Source organism: Nannospalax galili, unplaced genomic scaffold (assembly GCF_000622305.1).
Source record: "Nannospalax galili isolate Female #2095 unplaced genomic scaffold, S.galili_v1.0 scaffold786, whole genome shotgun sequence".
Lineage (NCBI taxonomy): Eukaryota > Metazoa > Chordata > Mammalia > Rodentia > Spalacidae > Nannospalax > Nannospalax galili.
In genome coordinates this window covers 1,723,990-1,741,803 of record NW_008355774.1, presented here as the reverse complement: position 1 = coordinate 1,741,803, position 17,814 = coordinate 1,723,990, and the positions used below count along the sequence as shown (strand labels likewise).

The 17,814-nt window shown below is 41.5% G+C and overlaps 1 protein-coding gene across 3 annotated transcripts in view; it reads left to right on the top strand.

The window, feature by feature from the left end:
- The window catches only part of Arih2 (ariadne RBR E3 ubiquitin protein ligase 2), a 65,091-nt gene that overhangs the window by 15,203 nt on the left and 32,074 nt on the right, over positions 1 to 17,814 (top strand). The window contains exon 4 of one of the 3 annotated variants that reach the window (XM_017803208.2): positions 12,507 to 12,552. The exons of the other annotated variants lie outside the window; for them this stretch is intronic. Within the exon in view, the coding sequence (XP_017658697.1) occupies positions 12,514 to 12,552 (39 nt within the window). The 5' untranslated portion in view covers positions 12,507 to 12,513. The remainder of the gene's footprint in view (positions 1 to 12,506; positions 12,553 to 17,814) is intronic. 3 annotated transcript variants of the gene reach the window in all.

Here is a 17,814-nt window from a genome sequence, read left to right as displayed (position 1 = left end):
TCTGAGCGTTTGGGTGGGTGGGTGGGTGGGTAATTATGTGGGGTGTGGGTGCCATCCATGTGTTAAGTATCCTTCCTCAGGTACTAGACACCTAATTGAAACAGTTGGCTTGGAGTTCACTGCTGGGCTGGCCACCTGATTAGCTGGCTAGCCAGGGTGCCCCAAGATTTACCTGTCACTGCCTCCCCATGCTGCATGTACTATTATATATAGGCCTTTCCTTTTTTTTTTTTTTTTTTTTCCGGTCTTTTTGAGACAAGGTCTCTGTAGCCCCAGCTCGCTTGGAACTCTCTGTAGACCAGGCTGGTCTTAGACTCACAGAGATCCGCCTGCCTAGTGCTGGTATTAAAGGCATGTACTACCACATCTGGCAAAAGGAGTACTTTTTAAAATTTTTATTTTTATTTATGTGTCTGAGTGTATTGTTTGCATGTAGGTCAGTGCACCTGTGTTGTGGCCAGAAGAGGGCATCCAGATCTCCTGGAACTGGAGTTATGGATGGTTGTTAGCCACCTTGTGGGTGCTGGGAAACAAACCTGGGTCCTTTGCAAGAGCAGCCAGTGCTCTTAACCACTGAGCCATCTCTCCAGCCCCAGGAATACTTTTTTTGTAATAAGCCTTTTTATTATAATGTATAGAATAGTTAGCCAAGAAGTTTGTCATTTTAGTTAATAATGTTCCCACAAGACTTTTTTTTAAAGATGTATTTATGTGTGTGTTCATGTCTGTATACAAATAAACAAATGTAATAAAGGCACTTTTGAAGTGAAATAGAGGGCAATGTAGGTTATAGATGTTCAGACCACATGGTGGTAAGCGTGGAAGTAAGAACGTTGCCTTCTGGTCATGAATGAGAGTCTAAAATGTATAGATGAAAGGGAATAAAATAGACTATTGTGAAGTATCTTTGTTGATGGAGGAAAGAAACAGACTTTTTTTTGGTTTGAAATAGGGTCTCATTATAGCCCTAGCTGGCCTGGAACTCACTTCGTAGACCAGACAGGCCTTGAACTCAGAGATCCACCTGCCTCTGCCTCCCAAGTGCTGGGATCACTGGCTAGGGAATAGACTTCCAGACTTCAACACTTGAATATCAGTGAAGAATATGTTTCCTAGAACACCTCATCTTTCATCCTTTTGCTTGAATATATTTTAAAATCTAGTGTTTGGGGCCTGGCTCAGTGGTTAAGAACACTGGCTGTTCTTGCAGAAGACCAGGGTTCGAATCCCAGCACCTACATGGCAGCTAACAACTGGCCATACCTTCAGTCCCAGGGGATCTGACAGCCTCTTCTGACCTCCGAGGGCATTGCACAACACGGGTACACTTACCTACAAGCAGACAATACATGCATACACATAAAATAAAAATAATAAAATTGCCAGGCATGGTGGCGTACGCCTTTAGTCCCAGCTGGAGAGATGGCTCAGTGGTTAAGAGCACTGACTGCTCTTGCAGAGGACCCAGGTTCGATTCCTAGCACCCACATGGAGGGTATGAACCATCCTTAACTCCAGTTCCAGAGGAATCCAAAGCCCTCTTCTGACCTCCGAGACATTTCATGACAAGGGTACACTCGCAGGCAATACACTCATATACATAAAATAAAATAGTTTTTTAAAAAATCTAGTGTTTGCCTTTTAGCAAAATGTGTGGGCAAAAAAAATCACTTTAAGATTCTTCCTCTAAACTATTTGTTCCCTGTTTGTGGATAAATGGTGGGTTTCCAGGGCTTCTGATTTTATATGCAGAAATCTTTGTTGTCTTGTGTATATATATATAAAAAAAAAAACTTGGTTTCTATGACTTTATCAGCTGTACCATGATCAGTTAACGTTCTCAACACAAAACAATTTGTGTTTTGTCTTTAGGTGGTACTAAACGAATGTATAATATCTGAAGACTAATTGCTAAATTGAAGTTCTTTATTCTGGAGTAAATTTTTTTTTTGGTCTTTTTGAGACAGGGTCTCCCTGTAGCCCCAGATGGCCTGGAACTCACTATGTAGACCAGGCTGGCCTTGAACTCAGAGATCCATCTGCCTCTGCTTCCCAAGTGCTGGGATTAAAGGCATGCGCCACCACACCCGGCTTGAGTGGTTGAATTTTTAAAAGATTTGTTTTTATTTTTTTATATAAATTTATTATTTTTATTTTATGTGTATGTGTGTATTGTCTGCATGTAGGTAAGTGCAGCTGTGTCATGCAATGCTCCCTGGAGTTCAGAAGAGGCTGTCAGATCCCCTGGGGACTGGAGTTATGGACAGTTGTTAGCTGCCATGTGGGTGCTGGGATTCAAACCCGGGTCATCTGCAAGAACAACCAGTGTTCTTAACCACTGAGCCATCTCTCCAGCCCCTGTTTTTATTATTTTAATTATGTGGGAGGGAGTTGAGTGTGAGGGTATGTACATATGAGTGTAGGTGCCTATGAAGACCAGAGGCATTGAATCCCCTGGAGCTGAAGTTACAAGTGATTGAAAGTCACCTGACGTGGATGCTGGGAACTGATCTTGGGTCTCAGGAAGAACAGTATGTATGCTTAATCATTGAGCCATCTCTCCAGCCCCTGGAATAGTTGAATTTTAAGATCATTTTGTTATTATTATTTATGTATTAAGTAAATAATTTTGGTCTGTTTTTGTTATTACACATGAGAAAGTGTTTTCAGGCTGAGCCTAGTAACACTGAATGCTTCTATGCAGAGCAGCCATCTGTTTTTGTGACATGTAGTCAGATTTCTTTGAATGCTTCTATCGGAATCCAGATTAAATTCCTATGTTTCAAATAGATGACTAATAATGAGTGTTGACATAGTTCATGATTTTAAGCTAGAAATCGGATGTGTAGATTTTTTGTTTTGTTTTGTTTTGTTTTTGAGACGGTCTTCCTGTAGCATCAGCTGACCTGGAACCCACTATGTAGACCAGGCTGGCCTCTGAATTCAGAGATCCTTCTGCCTCTGCCTCTTGAATGCTGGGATTAAAGGTGTGTGCCACCACACTTGGCTGGCATTTATTTTTAAAATGAGATAGGAACTGTCAAGAGCGATATTGAGATTTGCCCAAGTGTAACTAGTGGAAAGTTGTCACTTCTTGCCAACTCAGAAAGTTTATTGTCATTGCTGTATACCTGGCACCACACATTATGGTCACTGCCCTCCAGAAAAGCAGCTCATCTGACTGCAGGCCCTCTTTCTAGTCTTTTTGTACTTTCAGACTCTGAGAAACTATAAACTGTGTGTGATCAAGGAATGGAATTTGTGGTATGGTCTTGAATTTGTTTATATTCAAATTTTACTTTCAGGGCATTTTCAGTATTAATATCATTCATAGAAAAATCATTCATGTACTCGGGAGGCAGAGGCAGGCGGATCTCTGTGAGTTCAAGGCCAGCCTGGTCTATATAGTTTCAGGACAAATGGAGCTACAGGGAGACCCTGTCTCAAAAAGACCAAAAAAGAAAAAAAATCATTCATGAGTCTGTTAATCTAAAGTAAAAGTTTTCTTCCTTGCTTATCCCTCAGGTCTTGTTCATATTCATATTTGTTACTGTGCTGCAGTTCATATATTTAATCATTATATATTAGTACATGCTGTGTGCTGGTCACTGGAAAAATAGTGAAATAGGCAAAATTCTGTGGACATTACATTCTAGAAATCATTGTATATATGCATATATACACACACAGTATATATAAATGTATGCTCTGCTTATGTGTATTTCAAATGTTTTCCTGTTTTTTTTATTTCATCCTCATAAATTATTCTAAATGGCTATGTATACTGTCTTGTTCTTGAAGCATAATTTTCTTGAGATTTCCCCATTGGACATTTAGGTGAGTACTTACATGTTACAGTTGTTGGAGACTGGTTGTATTGCTGTCAGCATCTTCATGGTTGTGGCCTTGTGTCTCTTGGGCTTTATCCAGAGTCTGAATGAGTGGCCACATATGATTGGGTTCCTGTCTCTCCTGCCATTTAATATAATGTGACTTCAGTCAAATCCCTCAAAAATCTCTTAAGTTTCTGTCTATAAAATAATACCTTCTTCACAGCATTAAACATGACAATTACCAGTGTAAAGTGCCTGGCTCATGAATATTCTATTAAAATTGCTTGATTGCTTGATCATGGGGTTGGGGGTAAGACTAAAGCAATGGAAATGTTGTTTGTATGTTGGCTATAGTTCCTTAAAAAGGCATTCTCAGACTGTGCGTCTTTGTGTCATATGGTGGGAGTCACACTGAGGAAGTTTCCTGGTGATACTTTGTAGATTGGTACCTCTAATTATATATGTGATAATTGAGTTGTACACTTTGATTCTTTTGCTTTTACCTGGACCTTTTAGTGCCCTTCTCTTGGGTCCTGTTAAAACAGAAGTAAAAATAGAAATGAATTTTGAATAGGTGCCAGGAAAAGGATAAAGGGAAATGCAGTCTGTTGGTCTTTCTCTTTTAAAAAATACTTTGTTTTTATGTGTATGAGTGTATTGCTTGCATGTGTGTAAGTGCACCCGTGTTGTGCAATGCACACAGAGATCAGAAGAGGGCATCATATCCCCTGGAACTAGAGTTACAGATGGTTGTTAGCTGCCATGTGGGTGCTGGGAACTGAACTCAGGTCCTCTGCAAGAGCAGCCAGTGCTCTTAAATACTCAGCCATTTCTCCAGCCCCTGTTGGTCTGTATTTCTGATTGACTGCTGTACCATGTTTGGTCTTGTGCATGTGTTGACAGCACTACTTGATGAACTGCTTAGTTATCTTTGTTATTATATTAGTTATTTTTCTGTTGCTGTGAAAGAACACCATAACCAAAGGAATTTATAAAAGGAAGAGTTTATTTAGCTTATGGTTCCAAAGGGGCAAGAGCCCATTATGGCAGGGAGGCATGGTTGCAAAGGTGACTGGAAAAGGAGCAGAAGCTAAGTGCTCACATCTTCAAGCAGGAAGCAGAGAGTGACTGGAGATCTGGCAAGGCTTAAGAACTCTCTGAGCTGCCCCTCAGTGACTTCCTCCAGCATGGCCACACCTTCTAAGACCTCCCCAAACAGTACCACCTACTGGGGACAAAATATTCAAATACTTGGAGCTTATGGGGGACATTCTCATTCAAACCACCACAGTTATCAAGACACTACTTAATTGTTTTACTTTTTATTATGTTCCCAGCTAGTTCTGTCTTTTATGTTATCTCTACTACAAGAAAAAATTTAGTTGTCTTTCCAAAAGAAGGAAGAACTGGGAAAGATTTTTAAAAAACAGCTGGGTGTGGTGGTTCATGCTTGTAATCTCACCATACAGGAGGCAGAGGCAGGTGGATCTCTGAGTTCAAGGGCAACCTGCTCTATGGCCTAAATAAAGTTCCAGGCCAAGCTGGACATTGTTGCACACACCTTTAATCCCAGCACTCAGGAGGCAGAGGCAGGAGGACCTCTGTGAGATCTAGGCCAGCCTGATCCTCACTGTGGCTACAGGCAGAACCTGCCTCAAAAAGGCAAAAAAAAAAAAAAGCAAGAAACTTCCCATCTCACTTCTGAAATGTGTCTTCTGAGCTTTATTACTTAAACTGGCATGAACTGTCAAAACATGGAACTTAATTTGTGTTCCTTTTCTCTGGAGTATCACAAATCTTTATAAACACACATGCTTCACAATAAGAACCCCAGTTGTCAACCTTAGTAGAGAAGTACAAGGAGAATTAGTGAGAGGTTTGTTTGCTTTGTTTTGGGGGTTTTGTTTTGTTTTGTTTTTGGTCTTTTTGAGATAGGGTCTCCCTGTAGCCCCAGCTGTCCTGGAACTCACTATGTAGACCAGGCTGGCCTTGAACTCTCAGAGATCCGCCTGTCTGCCTCCCCCCCCCGCGTGTGCCCCTACCCCCAGCTCGGCTTTTTTTTTTTTTTTTTTTTCAATATTTTATTATTTTTTATGTGTATGAGTGTATTGCCTGCATGTATGTTAGTGTACCGTGTTGTGAAATGCCACGAATGTCAGAAGACGGCTTCAGAGTCACCTGGAACTGGAGTTTAGGGCGGTTTGTAGCCATGTGGATGCTGGGAATTGAACCCGGGTCCTCTGCAAGAGCAGTTAGTGCTCTTAACCGCTGAGCCATCTCTCTAGCCAGAGAGCTTTGTTTGGAAATAGAACAGAGACTAGAAAAACAGAAGAACAAAATGTCTCTATCTGGTAAAGTTGACTAGCAATTTCTTACCCAGTCAACTTCCTTTCCTTTCTTTCCTTGTTTCTTTAATTTTTATTGCATTATTACTCTGTTTTCTATGCTTGGGTCTGTGGAGAGGTGACTTGTGCCACAGTACCCCTGGTCAGAGGATAATATGTGAGAGTTGGTTCTCTTCTTCCATCATCTTGGTCCTGGGCATCGTGCTCTTAATCATCAGGCTTGGCAACAGGCACCTTTGTGGGATGAGCCATCTTGCCAGCCCTCCTTTCTTGTTTTCTTGATACAGGATCTCATATACCTCAGGCTAGCCTCAAGCTCACTATGTAGCTTTGACCTTGCACTTCTGGTCCTCCTGCCTCTACCTCCCAAGAGCTGTGATTTTACCTTTCTTTCTGTCTTTCTTCCAAAACAGGTCTTGCTTTGTAGCTGTGGTTAACAGGAATGAGCTACAATATTAGTCTTCTGTGTACATGGAGACCAGAGGTTGATAATAGGTTAGGTATCTTTCTATTGCTCTTCCCCTTAATTGTTACTTGGTTTTGTTTGTTTTTGAGACAGGGTCTTGCTATGTAGCCCTGACCAGCCTGGAGCTCTCCTCTCTTATAGAGTTCCTCTAACTCAACTCGGAGAGCTCTGTCTGCCTCTGCCTCCTGAATGCTGGAACTGAAGGTATATGCCACCATCCCCAGCATTTGCCTTAGTTTTTGAGACAAGATCTCTCAATGAACCAAAGCTGTCTGTTTCCACTAGACTGGCCAGTGAGCCCTCAGTATCTGCCTGTCTCTCTTTCCTCCAGCACAAGGTTTACAGATAGCAGCCACTGTGCCTGACTTTTACACCGGTGCTGAGGATCTAAACTGAGGTCTTTATATAGCAAGCACTTTACCCACTGAGCCATTTCCCCAGTCCTTTCACTTTATTTCTTTTATTGGCTATTTTAGGTTTTACCTGTGTGTGTGTGTCTGTCTGTCTGTCTGTCTGTCTGTCTGTCTGTGTCCCCATCTGTCCATGTCTGTTGGCACCCCTACCTCCCCACTCCTCCACCCCCACCCCCATCTCTCTACTGCTGGATATTGAGCCTAGGGCTTTACCTATCTTAGGCGAAGTTCTCAGCCACTGAGCTATATCTACGTGCAAGTCTGTATGTATGCATTTTGGTATGTACATAGGCATGCAGGTACCCATGGAGGCAAGAGGCATTGGATCTTCTAGAACTGGAGTTATAGATGATTGTGAGCCACCCACTATGGATACTGGGAACAGAACTTGGGTCCTCTAGAAGAGCAGCAAGTGCTCTTAACCACTGAACCATCTCTCCAGCTCCAAGGTCTCATTGAAAGTTGCCCAGGTTGGCCTTGAACTCCCTCTCTTGCCCAGTGAGTCCTTGAATTTGAGATTACCCTACCTAGGCCTCCTGAGTAGCTGGGATTATAGGCATGTATCACTAATCCCAGCTGCCAGTTGCTTCACTGTCATTTCCCAAAGACAGTAGTTAGCCTTGCTTCCCCTTTACAAGAATAGCTATAATCCTATCAAGTGTGCCTTCCTGGTTTTTCTGTTGTAATTGTTGCTACCACTATCTGCCAACCTGGAAACAGTATTTATCATTGATCATTTCTCCCACAAAGCCCTTACTTCCCAGGCTCCTGCACTATAAGTGTTGCTTTTTGATGATCGTTGATGATCACTGGCCAAACCAGGGTCAATAAATACAAATATTGAAAACTTAACCCCTGAAGCATCTTCTGTGTGCTCCTACTTGTAAACAGATTTTTTTTTTCCCCTCGAAGTCAGCTGATAGCTGAAGTAGATATGGTGTAATAGGTTATGGTTTCTAGCTTATGGTACATACCAGAACTAGTTTGGGCTATTTCAATATAAGAACTTAAAATTTCGTACAGTCATAATAAAATAGAATCTTCAGGAGTAAGGTCAAGGCCTTGCATGTAACATTCATGTGAAAGTGCTTCTTTATTTAGTCGTGTGTGTGTGTGTGTGTGTGTGTGTGTGTGTGTGAGAGAGAGAGAGAGAGAGAGAGAGAGAGTCTCTCTCTAGCCCCAGCTGGCCTAGAACTCACAGAGGTCCTCCTGCTTCTGCCTCCCAAGTGCTGGGACTAAAGGTGTGGGCTACCACACCTGGCAAAAGAATGTATTTTTGAAAAAGGTGAAATGAGAGAGAAGAGTGCTTGTTTTCTTTGTCTCCTGATTATAATGTGGCCAACATGCCGAATGTACTGATTTCAAAGCCAGAGTGGGAGTTTGCTATGAACTGCATAATTATGCTCAGAAGGTAGCTAGATTTCCTGCAATATTTGTTATTACTCTGTGTGTGTGTGTGTACACATGTGGAAGTTCAGGAATTATTTCTGTCCTTCCACCATGTGGATCCTTGAGGGTTTAGCTCAGGTCGTCAGGTTTGGCACCAGGCACTTTTGCCCAGTGAACCATCTCACCAGCCCCTCCTATGATAATTTTGATGTCTAAATGTGATTTCATATTATTTTATCAAGGTTTAAGAATTTTCATTCCCCCCCACCTTTTTTTTAAAATCTTTTTAAGACAGGGTCTTCCTATAGCCACAGCTGGCCTGGAATTCACTATGTAGTCCAGGCTGGCCTCTAACTCACAGAACTCTGCCTGCCTCTGCCTTCTGAGTGCTAGGACTAAAGGCGTGCTTTTTATTTTTTATTTATTTTATTTTATGTGTGTGAGTGTTAGTGTTAGGCCTACATGTAAGTGCACCAGTATCCATAGAGGTCAGAAGAAGACATCAAATCCCCTGGAACTGGAGTTAGGGTGGTTATTAGCTGCCATGTGGGTGCTAAGAATTGAACCTGGATCTTCTTGGAAGAGCAACCAATGCTCTTAACCATTGAGCCATCTCTCTAGCCCCATGCCTTTTTAAAATTTTTTTTTTATGTGTATGAGTATATTGTCTGCATGTAAGTGTACCCGTGTTGTACAATGCCCATGGAGATCAGAAGAGGGCATTGGAGCCCCTGGAACTGGAGTTATGAATAGCACTTACATGTGGCTGCTCATAACTGCCTGTAACTCCAGCTCCAAGGGATCTGATGCCTTCTCACACCTGCATGTGTCACATAAATGAAGTCATCCTATATAGAATCTTTCGTGACTCACTGCTTTCAAGGAACTTTTTTTTAAAGATTTAGTTGTGTTTTTTTCTGGGATTTTTGTTTGTTTTGGAGGGATTGTTGTTTTGATATTCTATTTTTTATTATGTGTGCGAGTGTATTGCCTGCATGAAAGTGCACCCATGTCATGCAATGCCCATTGAGGTCAGAAGAGGGCCTGGAACTGGAGTTATAGACAGCTGTTAGCAGCCATGTGGGTACTTAGAACTGAACCCCAGTCCTCTGCAAGAGTAGCCAGTGCTCTTAAACCACTGAGCCATCTCTCCAGTTCTCATTGTTTTTTGAAATAGGGTTTCCACTATGTAGTCATGACTGGCCTCACAGAGATCTGCTTGCCTCTGGAGTGCTGAGATTAAATTATGCACCAGTAGGCCATGTGTAGTTGTGAACAACTTTAATCCCAGCAATTGGGATGCAGAGGCAAGTAGATCTCTGTGAGATCCAGACCAGCTTGATCTACATAGTGAGCTCCTACAGGGAGATCCTGTCTCAACAATAACAACAAAAAAGAATTATTCCAGGGGGTAGGAGGTCTAGAAAGGTGGCTGAGGCACTTGCTGCTCTTGTAGAAGACCTGGGTTTAGTTCCCAGCGCCCACATTGGACAGCTCACAACCACCTATAAATTTAGTTCCAGAAGATCTGATGTTCTTTGTAGCATCTGTGGACATCTGCACTCACGTGGTACACATACAGAGAAGCAGGTACTTACACATACACATAAATAAACTAAAATTAGGGGCTGGAGAGATAACTCAGTGGTTAAGAGTACTGGTTCAAATCCCAGCATCCACATGGTGGCTAATAACCATCTGTAACTCCAGTTCCAGGGACTCCAACACCCTCTTCTGTTCTCTACAGCATTGCATGATATGGATGCACTTACATACATGTAGGCATAACACTCATACACATAAAAGAAATTTTTTTTTAAAAAAAATTAAAATTAACTTGTCTGCACTGGGGAGGCAGAGGCAGGTAGATCTATGTGGGATATAGGCCAGCCTGATCTACATAGTGAGTTCCAGGTCAGTTGGGGATACAAGGAGACCCTGTCTCAAAACAGTAACAAAAAAATTTTAATTAAAAAAATTATTCCAGCTGGCTTCGTGGTTAAAAGCACATGCTACTCTTCCAGAGAACCCAAGTTAGATTCCTAGCACCTATGTTGAACCTCACAACCACCTGTAATTCAGCTCCACTGGATCAGACACCCTCTTCTGACCTCCATGGGCATTGACACCTGTACATACCCACATGTGTACCCATAATTTAAAATAATAGAAAAATCTTTTTAAGAAATTCCTACTTTGGGACATTTCTGTTAAATTACATAGCCATAAAACATTTTAATAAAGTTATTTAAATCTATTAATAAAATTTGACCTGTTGTACCAAAAAGAAAGACCCAGAAAACATTCAGTTCAAATTTGAAGAGAATTTTGGCAAGATCCAAGGGAAACTTCTTTAACAATAGGAATAGGGTGGCTTCCCAAATGCACAGAATGAAGAATCTGGCAAACTGGGCATGGTGAAGGGGGACCTTATGGAACTCTTTATAGTGGATAGGGGAGGGGGCCAATTAGAATTTCCATGTAAAACAGAAGAACTGCAAGTTATTTTTAAAGAAGTGGTCCAAGCTTGGTATGGTAGCACACACCTGTAATCCCAGCACTTGGGCAGCTAAAGCAGGAGGATTGTTCATGTCTAGTTTGGACTACATAGCAAGTGCCAGATCATCCTGAGCTACAGGGAGACCCTCTTTCAAACACCAAAACCAATCAAACTGCAAAGTGACTGTCCAAATAAAGCCACATGTATAACAAGAGTATGAGTGATTAATGGTGTTTATGTCTGTAGTGTGTGAACATACTCCTTTGAGTGACCCGAGGCTGATGATACTGGATCCATAAGGAAGAACCTGCTCCTGTGAACAGTATCTTAAAAGTTGCAAAAATAATTAGCAGAGGAACTAACAATGATCATTTAAATATTGAAAAATATTTGGGCTTTGAAAGTGAAATCTAGTAGAGCTACAGGTGTACTCAGTAATGTTGATAACAAACCAAAATATCCTAGACAGATGAGCTTGCTACAGGATAGGAAAGCTGAAGGTGTTAAAAAGGAATGAAGCAACCTGGGCATGGTGGCGCACGCCTTTAATCCCAGCACTTGGGAGGCAGAGGCAGGTGGATCTCTGTGAGTTCAAGGCCAACCTGGTCTACATAGTGAGTTCCAGGACAGTTGGGGCTACAGGGAGACCCTGTCTCAAAAAAAAAAAAAAAAGAAAGGAATGAAGTAGCAGCTTTGTTCCTTGCAAAGTGCAGGAATGGAGAGTGAAGAGTAAATCACAGGATACAGATAGTGGTGATAGCATCTGGGACCTAGTCCTGACGTGTTCTGGGTATTAGTTACAGCAGAAAAGGAAACAGTTGAGAAAAAACAGCTCTGCTCTCAAAGAGCTTCTGTTTCTTCTATTTATGAAGTTTCACGTAACAGAAAAAGGTTCTGATTTGAGCATAGCAAAGGGAGTAGCTAAGGCAATAGAAGCTCTTTTTTTTTTTTTTTTTTGGCCTCTTCTGTTCTCGTAGGCATTGCATGACACGGCTACATTACCTATATGCAGGCAATGCACTCATACACATAAAATAAAAATAATAAATAAATAATAAATAAAAGAGAATCTAAGTGTGAAGTGTGGGAAATTGAAGTCCCACCATTTAAATAGACTTTGGGGTGAGCCTTATCTGTAGTCAGGGGGACACCAGTACCTCTACTGCCACTCAAGCTGATTTTTCCCCCAATTCTAAGCTTCTGTTCACCTGTTTCTCTTTCTTTGTGCCTTAACCCTGTTTCTTCTCTTACCCCTTTATTTCCCTCTTATCTTCCTCTCACTTTTCCATTCATCCAAGACCTAAATCCCTCCATCTTGATTTCTGTAAATTAGTTTTCCCTTTCTACGACCTTGACCTAGATGCTCGCCCACTTTTTCTTCATCTGGGCTGGCTGTTTAGTGAGTGACCACTAGTGTGTTGTTAACAAATGTGATTGAACCACAAAGTGGCTTCACAGGATAAGGCATGAAGGTCTACTCTTGTAGCCTTAAAAGATATCAGGCAATTGGCAAGTAAGAATTCTAAATAAAAATTGAAACTACCACCTGTATTTTTTCAGGCCGTTGATGCTCACTGCCATCGGCTGCATCCTCCCTATGGCACTGGTAAGTGTGGGAAGGGCTGGTAACAGTTATGGCGGGCTGCTGGATTTACCTTTTCTGGGGAAAATTTTTATTTGCAAATTCTGTTAAATACATATCCCAGAGAGCTGAACAGCTTGAACCAGTAGGAAACAAAGGATGATCCTAGTCATGGATTTCCTTAGGGAATTGTCAGGAGCAGAAGTTATTCAGTATGTGCCTTGATTCTTACATAAAATTAGTATGTTCTATGCATTATTTGAATGTTAAATATATCCTATTCATGTACTTTGGAATGTCAAGTAATAACTGTCAAAATTTTAGTAATTCTTTTGAAACATTTGTTCCTAAGATCAGTACTGGCTTTCTGTTAGAAAGGATCCTTAAAAAGCTGGGTGTGGTGGCACATGCCTTTAGGTCCCAGCACTCGGGAGGCAGAGGCAGGAGGATCCCTGTGAGTGCAAAAGGTCCTGACAGCTGTGCTTTTGGCCTCCTTCAGTAGCAGGATTTATCTTCCCTGGTATTTTACATTCTTCCCAGCAAGGGGTATAGATGTTTGTTCCAGTGATTAAAATTTTAATAGAAATTTTCTTGAATTTTTAGGTAGTTGGGATTTGATGGAAACTAGAAAAGAAATTTGCAATGTTATTTACTAACAAATCAGATGGACTTGGAACTTGTGATTTGAAAAAAACAGTTTTCTTTCTGTTTAGAAACCTAGTGATGAAAATACACACTGAAAAAAAATTGAGCCTTAGAATAGGGCAGCAAATCACAGAATTATTTGCATGTCCATAATGAGATTGCTATTGGAGTTGTCTTATCTAAGATCCTGAATCCTTGCAGCTGTCTCCTTGAAGTATGTGGGTCAACAACCACAGAGAAGTGTTATCAAGGTAGTTTCAGTTGTGTTTGATTTCATTTCTCTAGTCTCTAAAATCTGTAGCCTTATGGGAAAAAGTGCCTGTAGAACATCTTATGAGGTGCTGAGTTTGGAGGTTTGGGTGCTGTTAACCAAGTCTGGAGCCATTTGTTGATAATAGCACTTACGTAGACTTCATTACATTTCTGTGAGGAAATCTTAGCATTATGTACTTGAATCCTGAATTTCCCTGTAGTGTTTGCTTTCCAAGCAGGAACAGAATTGTATAGCACACTTACTTTTTTTGTTTTTTTGTTTTGGTGTTTTTGAGACAGGGTCTCCCTGTAACCCCAGCTGTCCTGGAACTCACTATGTAGACCAGGCTGGTCTTGAACTCACAGACATCTGCCTGCCTCTGCCTCCCGAGTGCTGGGATTAAAGGCGTGTGCCACCACGCCTGGCCTTACATTTACTAATTTTTTAAAAGCAGAAAGGAACTTTATGTATCTCTCTATATGCACAGGTAGCCAAGTGGTAACTACTGAACATGTTGGAAAGTCTTTGTAAAGGAAATACCTTTCAAGTCTTCCACAAGCACAGGCTATAAAAAATAAAAGGTACTTTTCTGTGACCTTTGGAGAGAACTTATGATTCAAGGCAATCTTTTTTAACTTGTAGGAAGCTAAATAGTCTCTGAAATAAAAGATGTGAAAATACAGTGGCAAAACAGCTATATTGGATTGAGGCCTACGGGTAATACAGAGAGTACTGTGTGGGGTAAATGACAACAGAAATGACTTCAAAGTCCTTCAGGCTGGAAGGAAAGAGCTTAGTCAGCAGGGAAAGGGGACAGAAAAGCAGGAAAGATGTACTTGGCTTCTTCTCTAACCCCATCTTTGACTCTGCGAATGGCTCTTCAAGCCACTCATATTTAAGGGTATATTCAGTGTGTGTGTGTGTGTGTGTGTGTGTGTGTGTGTGCACTGTGTGAGGGCACATGTAGATGCAGACGTGTAGAGATGGAAGGTTGATGGCAGTTGTTTTAGTCATTATTCATTGTATATATTGAGGTAGGGTCTCTTACTTGAACCCAGAGCTTGCCTATTTAACTAGTGGATCTAGCCAGCATGCCCTAGAGATCCCATCTCTGAACCTCTCTCTTGCACATACTGGGATTACTGACAGGCTACCACACCCACTTGGCATTTAAGTATATGCTGGGGATCCAAACTTTAGGCCTCATGCTTGTCTGGCAAATGGCTTATCTACTGAGCTGTCTTCCAGCTGCCTACTTTTATTCCTTAGTGAACTTTATACCAGTGCTTGCTTGTTTCCTCTTCCCATCTTTTCGGTCACAATCTCTTTCCAAGCTCTTGGTCAAATGAAAGAGTTCTTGACTTTGGGATGTATAACAGTCACACTGATTAAGGTTTAGGCACACATGTGATTGCTCAAAGACAGATCAGAGAGTGAGCAAACTAAAAGGCCATTTACTTTGTGGAACAGTGACATTTCAAGAGCTGGAAAATTGGTAGCAAAGGGTCCAGTAAAAAACCTTAGAAGGTTTGGTCAGAGAGTGTAAGAGTCAGAGAACTTTCTGAGTTTATCAACATTATAGACATTTGTAGAGATTATATAACCTTATACTAGAATTCACAGTAAGCCTTTGCTGAAAATTAAATTGATTTTCTAGCTAGGTATGGTGGCACACACACACACCTGCAGTCTTGGTACTCATGAGGCAGAGACAGAAGAATAGCCTTAAGTTCAAGGCCAGCCTGTTCTACATGGGGAATTTCGGTCTAGCCATCATCCAAAAGAAAGATCTTACGTCAGAAACAAACAGGGCTGGCAAGATTGCTTAGTGCATACAGGCACTTTGCTACACAAGCCTGGCATCCTATTTCTATTCCTGGAACCTACTTAAAAGTGGAAGGAGTAGCTGGGCATGGTGGTGCATTCCTTAAATCCCAGGACTCAGGAGGCAGAGGCAGACAGATCTCTGTGAGTTCAAGGCCAGCCTGGTTTACATAATGAGTTCTAGACCAGCTGGGGCTACAGCAAGACCCTGTCTCAAAACAAAACAAACAAAAAACAGTTTTATGTATGTGTACGTTAGTGCAGTACCCCTGGAGGCCAGAGGAAGGCATAGGGTCCTTGTAGCATTGTGAATTTCCTGATGTAGATGCTCAGAATTGAATTTGAGTCCTTTACAGGAGCAGCAAGTGCTCTTAGCCATTGAGCCATCTCTTCAGCTTCAATAATAATTTTTTTTTTAATAAAAGAACTAAAGCCGGGCGTGGTGACACACACCTTTAATCCCAGCACTTGGGAGTTAGAGGCAGGGAAATCTCTCTGAGTTCAAGGCCAGCCTGGTCTACATAGGGCATTCCACTCCAGCTAGGGCTACAGAGAGACTCTGTGTCAAAAAGACAAAAAATAAGTAAATAGGGGCTGGAGAGATGGCTCAGTGGTTAAGAGCACTGACTGCTCTTGTAGAGGACCCAGGTTAGATCCCAGCACCCGCATGGTGGCTATGAACTGTCCTTAACTCCAGTTCCAGGGGAATTGCACTCACATACACGCAGGCAATACACTCATACACATAAAATTAAAATAAATAAAATATTTTTTAAGAAAAAAAAATTTGAAAGTTTGAATTTTGAGAATTATAAGTAAAAATTCATGCCAGATATGGTAGCACATGTCTGTAATCTCAGTGTTTGAAAGATTGGGACGGGACTGGAGAGGTGGCTCAGAGGTTAAGAACACTGCTCTTACAGAGGACCTGAGTTCAATTCCCAGCACCCACATGGTGGCTAACAACTATCTGTACTCCAGTTCCAGGGGATCCGACACCCTGGATTCTGACCTCTGAAGACATTGCATGGCGCAGGTGCACCTACCTAAATGCAGACATTACATTCACACATAAAATAAAATAAATGAGGAAAGATTGAGACAGGACAGTCATGAGCTCAAAGCCAGTTTAGGGTAGATACTGAGATATTTCAAAACAATCAAACAGGCCAAGTGTGGTGGTATAAAGGCAGACAAATCTCTATGAGTTCAAGGCCAACCAGGGCTACATAGTGAGACACTGTCTCAAAAAAAAAAAACCAAGAACACAGTAAAAATTCAGTGTACTGAGGAACAAAAAAGGTTAATGGAATGTGTATGTGTCATAAAAGCAGAAGTGGGACTATTTTAGGGACCAAAGGGTACTAGTAGAGGAGGTGTGCGAGAAGGAAGGCAATGGGAAGGGTACAAATAAGAGCAAAATACGACATATATGTATGAAAATGTCACAATGAAACCCATTTTTTTTTTTTTTTCAATGCTGTCAAAAAAAAAAATGTTTGTGTTTTGAAACAGGGTCTCCTCATAGTCCCAGCAAGCCCGGAACTCACAAAGATTAGATTCACCTGCCTCTCCCTCTCACTGCTGGGATTAAAGGTGTGCACTACCACACCTTTAAACATTTTTTACCAAAAAAACCCAAACATTTTTTTTTGCAGGGGGCTGGGTCTTTTTGAAACAGGATCTCCCTGTAGTCTCAGCTGGCCTGGAACTCACTATGTACACCAGGTTGGCTTTGAACTCACAGAGATCCACCTGCCTCTGCCTCCCAAGTGCTGGGACTACAGGCATGTACCACCATACCTGGCCCAAGAAACATTGTTTACGAAGATAAAAAAATATTCATTGAACTGTTTGAAGCAGTACCACAGGGACAGTCCTTAGTATATTGTGATAATTTGCTTATGCAAGTGATTACCATTGAACTAAATTTGTCATACCCCCCCCAACATTTATTTACTTACCTTTGCACAAAATCAATGCTTATTCTATACCTTTCTGTCATTTTTCTGGATCCTTTACCAGTGTTGCATGGTGAAAAAACAAATGAAAAACTGAAATCAGAGTCACTAATGTTATCAAGCAGGGAAACAAAATGTAGCAGCCATCAGCAAGAGTACAGCAAAGATAAAGGGACTAAAGAGGTAGTTCTGTGGTTGAGAGCACTGGCTGCTCTTCCAGAGGACCTGTGTTCGGTGCCTGATACCCACATGGAGTTCCAGTTCCAGGGAATCCGATACCCTTCTCTGGCCTCTGAAGGTATTGCATGCGTGTGGTACAGAGACCTATATGCAGGTAACACACTCATGCACATAAAATAAAAATCTTTTTAAGCTGGGCGTAGGGGCGCATGCCTTAGGCAGAGGTAGGTGGATCTCTGTGAGTTCAAGGCCACCCTGGTCTCTATAGTGAGTTCCAGGACAGCTGGGGCTACAGGGAGACCCTGTCTCAAAAAGGCCAAAAAAAAAAAAAAAACTTTTTAAAAAGGATAATGTAAAAAAAAAAAATGCCAAGAACTGTACTCATCATACTTTCAAATTAGTAAAATATGCTTTTACATAAAA